The 4,039-nt window shown below is 59.0% G+C and overlaps 1 protein-coding gene across 2 annotated transcripts; it reads right to left on the minus strand.

Annotated features, from left to right (window-relative positions):
• Nucleotides 1-1,051: 1,051 nt before the first annotated feature.
• GADD45B (growth arrest and DNA damage inducible beta) lies at nucleotides 1,052-3,193 on the minus strand. 2 transcript variants are annotated; one of them, XM_067559789.1, is made up of 4 exons: nucleotides 2,924-3,193; nucleotides 2,691-2,792; nucleotides 2,205-2,421; nucleotides 1,052-1,898 (listed from the first exon to the last, which is right to left on the minus strand). In XM_067559789.1, exons 1-4 carry the CDS (start codon nucleotides 2,965-2,967, stop codon nucleotides 1,785-1,787), a joined length of 477 nt encoding a protein of 158 aa, XP_067415890.1. In that variant the 5' UTR covers nucleotides 2,968-3,193; the 3' UTR covers nucleotides 1,052-1,784. The 2 variants fall into 2 exon arrangements, with proteins under 2 accessions (XP_067415890.1, XP_067415881.1); XM_067559780.1 differs by having other exon boundaries at nucleotides 1,052-2,421.
• Between the last annotated feature and the right edge of the window lie 846 nt (nucleotides 3,194-4,039).

Genomic DNA, 4,039 nt, shown 5'->3' on the forward strand with positions numbered 1-4,039 from the left:
CACCCCCCCATTTACGCCCCACCTAATCCCGGAGGAGCCAGAGCAGGGTTCAGGACCCGCTGCCCCAGCCCAGCCAAAGGCTGCCGCTGCCCGGCGGGCTCTGGAAGTGACAGCAGGATGGGTGTGCCCGGCGCTGCTTCGCCAGCACAGGCTGAGTCACCCCTGAAGTGTGGTCACTCCCCCCCCCCCATTAAAGCAGCAGCCGGGGTGGGGAGGCGGCAGCTGTTCAACAGTTCCTGCTAAAGGCAGGGTGAGAAGCCTCAACAAGGGGCTCTTTCATGCTGACCAGGAGTCAGGGGCTCCTGGAAGCCCCAGGCTTGTCCGGGGACACTTCGTTCTCCCCCAGATGCCAGGAGCCTGTGATAGCATCCCTGGAATCAGGCCCATGCATCCGTAACAGGCAGAAATTGTCCGCAGCAGCTGTGCTGGTGACCTGCAGAACAGCCGGGGAATCCCTATCCAGAAAAGGGGGGCTTTCAACTCAGCCTCACATTGGGGGTCACTAGGATGGGGGGGGGGGGGGGCTGTGATGCAGAGAAGTTTCCTTCCCTTTGCCTCTCAGTAGCTCTGTTCAAACCACAAGCTGATGACTTCAGTGCCCAAATTTGGGGGGTGGGGGGAGTGAGGGAGGAGAAGGAAGCTTGGAGACTGGATGTAAGGCCCTTATTAGCACTGGTCTAGTTAGTCCCCACTCTCCAAAACTTGGCTCATGCTCTTTCCTCCACACCCCGAAACCAGACAAAATCCTGTTTAGCTGCAGACTAGGCTGCAGCCGACAGGAGCTCACATGACATTTTGCAACAGGCCTGCCCTTAATTGCTGCTTGTTTAAGCCTCTTTGTCAATTTACAGAAGTGGTGGCGCCTCAGAGCCAGAAAGCTACAGTGTTTTGCAAAGGAGTGAGAACAGAGCTGGCTCCTGGAAGCTGTTTTAAGAACATAGCTACATCCTGATTGAGCACAGAGTACAGGACATGCTGCTCTGATGCAACAGACAGAGCTGGAAATGTCGCAGCTGGAAGGGGAAAAAAAAAGATGCAAGAGGAAGTGATATTCAGGTTTCAGAAATTTATTGCAAGTTCATCGTACAAGAATATATAGCCTCACTCTCTGTTAGTGGCTTGAGTGCAAAGAAAGATTGCAATCTTGACTGTATAAATATATATGACATTCTAGCCATTGAAAAATAAAATGTTCATTTGCAACTGTCCTTTTCAGTCCTCACATCTTCCATCCACAGCACAAAGCAGATGCAAAACATAAAATAAAAGAATCCAGTCTCTTTCCCCCACCCCCGGCACATCAAGTCCTTGGCAAGACGTTGCCATGCCCACCTCCGTCTGCAAGATGCTGCAGAGAAAGGGAGCGGAGGGAAATCCAGTCTCCTGCCATGGATCTGTGGCATCCACGCCGCACACAGTCAGAGAAATACGTCGTGCCCTGCACACAGGACGCAATCGCTCCCCACGTTGGAGAGCCAGTCGCCTCGACTCAGCCATTCCCCCAAGCGCATCTCCTGCCAACCCGCTCCAGCAAGCGGTTCCTCGCCGCCTCTCTCCACAGTCACAGACTCCTCGTTCTTGCTCAAACACAGCCAGCCTGCCAGCCTCCAGCTGCGCCGCCCCTTCCGCACACACCGCCGCTGCGGGCCCAGGGCCGTCCTCCCTCGCCATTACTCGTTCGCTTTTTGTTTTGATGGGGTGGGTTGTGCTTTTTTTTTTTTTAAATGTTGTTTTTAAAAAAAAAACCACGAATCCAGCACAAGACGAGAAGGTGGGCGCCCGGCTCAACGCTCCAGCAGCGAGATGTACGGGACCCACTGGTTATTACAGCGGCTTTCTTCACAGTAACTGGCCACTTCCTCCAGCCCCTGGCTCTTCCAGGAATCGGTGTGGGGATTCTGGTGAGGGAGGGAACAAAGCAGATCCAGCCGTTAGCAAAACACGGAGCCACTCGGACGTCACGCCAGCCCTTTCGTGAGACAGCCGGGCATGCTTCAGCTCTGACCCAGCCCGCTAGTGATTAAGGCATATATAACACTGAAGTGCCTTGGCTCACGGCCACCTCACGTGGCTGCCAATTTTAGCCAGTAATCAGCCCTGCTGCACCACGCCAGCCCCGCCGAACAGCTCAGCGTGCGGCACCGCGCAGCAGCGTGATTGGCTGGCCGCTGCATGACGCCCTCCCGGTCCCCCTCGCAACTCACCGTCACCAAGATGCAATGCAGGTCCCTGGGCTCGCTGTTGTCCTGGGCGCTCTCCCCCAGGACCTGGGCCAGCCGCTGCATGCCGGACACCCGCAGGATGTCGATGTCATTGTCACAGCAGAACGCCTGGATGAGGGTGAAGTGGATCTGCAAGGCGATGTCATCCTCGTCCTCCTGGTCGATGGCCAGCAAGCACAGCACCACGCTGTCCGGATCGCTGCGGGGACACCCAAGGGAGCAGGCGGGTAAGCACCAGGTGCAGGCAGCTGCTCTCTGGGAAACCCCCGGCCTCCCCAGTAACATCCCAGCTAAGGGGGTGTCTGAGCAATACCCACCCCACGCCCGGCTCGGTTGCCTTTTTCACACATGGGTCCACAAGTGGATCCAGTCCCGGACCCAGGGAGCTGGGCCACCCAGTTCCAAACCCAAATCCCACCCCCCACCCCGGAGTGGCGCCAGCTGTCCGTTCACACGGGAGATACTCACACATTCATGAGCTTGGCGGACTCGTAGACCCCGACCGTCAGGCAGTCCTGTCTCTGCGCCGCCACCAGCAGCTGCTCCACCGCTTCGCTCACCGTCTGCATCCTGGGGGGAAGAGCACGGGGGGGGGAAGCACGTTAAAACGGAGTCACTCCGGCAGGAGGAGAGCGCTGCAGAATGGGGCTGTGCGGGGCGGGGGGCGCAATGCACCGAGCGGGGGGAGGGGAGATACTTACTTTTTGGCGGTGTTGTCACAAGCGACCAACTCTTCCAGGGTCATGTTGCAATTATAATCCACAGTGGCCCGCAGGCAGGCGGCGCAGGGAGAAACAGCCCCCCAAGTCTCCCCGCTCCGCAGATCCAGGCGGCAGCGGCAGCCGGGCAATAAATCCACGGGAGTAACCAGGCGCCCTCTCCCCAAAGCGTCAGAAACGATGCTCGCCGAACAAGCCGAGTCCCAATCCGATTCCGCTCCGGATCAACCACCGCGCCTCTTCCACCGCCCCGCACTGTCTGGAGCAGCGCGAGCGGCCGCGGGCGCTATTTATACACTCCCCCAAGGGGCGTGGCCGCGCCTCTCCGATTGGTTCTCCGGCCACAAAGGGGAAAAAAGCCCGGCGCCCGCCGATTGGTTCTCCCCGGCGGGGAACTCAGCAGCTGCCCCCCACGTGGGGCGGGGGCCGCTCTGCGGGGCGGGGATTTGCGGCCCGGTGGAGACAGACGCACGGACGGTTTCGATTGAAATTTCCCAGCAGTTTTTGTTCCTCTGCTGGGCAGGGGCTGGGCTGGGATTTCCACAGAGCCCTGTGTGCAGGCGGGGCGGGGCAGAGATCCCGGCCGGGGCATGCGGCGCGGCTATTTTTAGAGGGTATCAATATCCCCAGGGTTTCCATGAAAATATCTGCGCATGGAAAGCCCCCTCCCCCCGCCCACGCGCACACACTTTTCTTTCCCAGGAAACCCCCCCACCCGGCCATGCTGTGCAGGGAGAAACTGGCAGCCGGGGGGGCTATGGGAAAGCAGGGACTTTCTGCAAAGGGAGGACAGGATTTTTTTCCACGCCACAGCAAATGCCCAGCTGCCGGCACCGGGGAAGGTGTTCCTGGGGCTGCTGGCATCCAAGGGGTGCTGGGGCTGCAGCATGCCAGCCGGCCTGGCTGAGGCCCCTGTTGTCTGCCCCGGTGGCTCCGGGGGCATGTTTTCTGCCTGCCGGCTGAAAGGGCGCAGAGCACCCCGCTGGGTGTTTGTTGTTGTGTGGGTGGCGGAGGGGGAGGATGAGTTCATCATGAGGTTTTAGACCCAGTCATGGTTTCTGCAGCTTGCAAAAACTCTGTGGCTGGTTTCACAAGGAG

Source organism: Emydura macquarii, unplaced genomic scaffold (assembly GCF_026122565.2).
Source record: "Emydura macquarii macquarii isolate MOO-44397 ecotype Brisbane River unplaced genomic scaffold, CSIRO-AGI_Emac_v2 contig_306, whole genome shotgun sequence".
Lineage (NCBI taxonomy): Eukaryota > Metazoa > Chordata > Testudines > Chelidae > Emydura > Emydura macquarii.

Coding starts and splice junctions, on each gene's coding strand:
- GADD45B (XM_067559780.1), bottom strand. CDS start 2,967: ATGACCCTGGAAGAGTTGGTCGCTTGTGACAACACCGCCAAAAA. Junction 2,793..2,923: donor TGTGACAACACCGCCAAAAA/GTAAGTATCTCC, acceptor TCTTCCCCCCAG/GATGCAGACGGTGAGCGAAG. Junction 2,422..2,690: donor TCCGCCAAGCTCATGAATGT/GTGAGTATCTCC, acceptor GTGTCCCCGCAG/CGATCCGGACAGCGTGGTGC.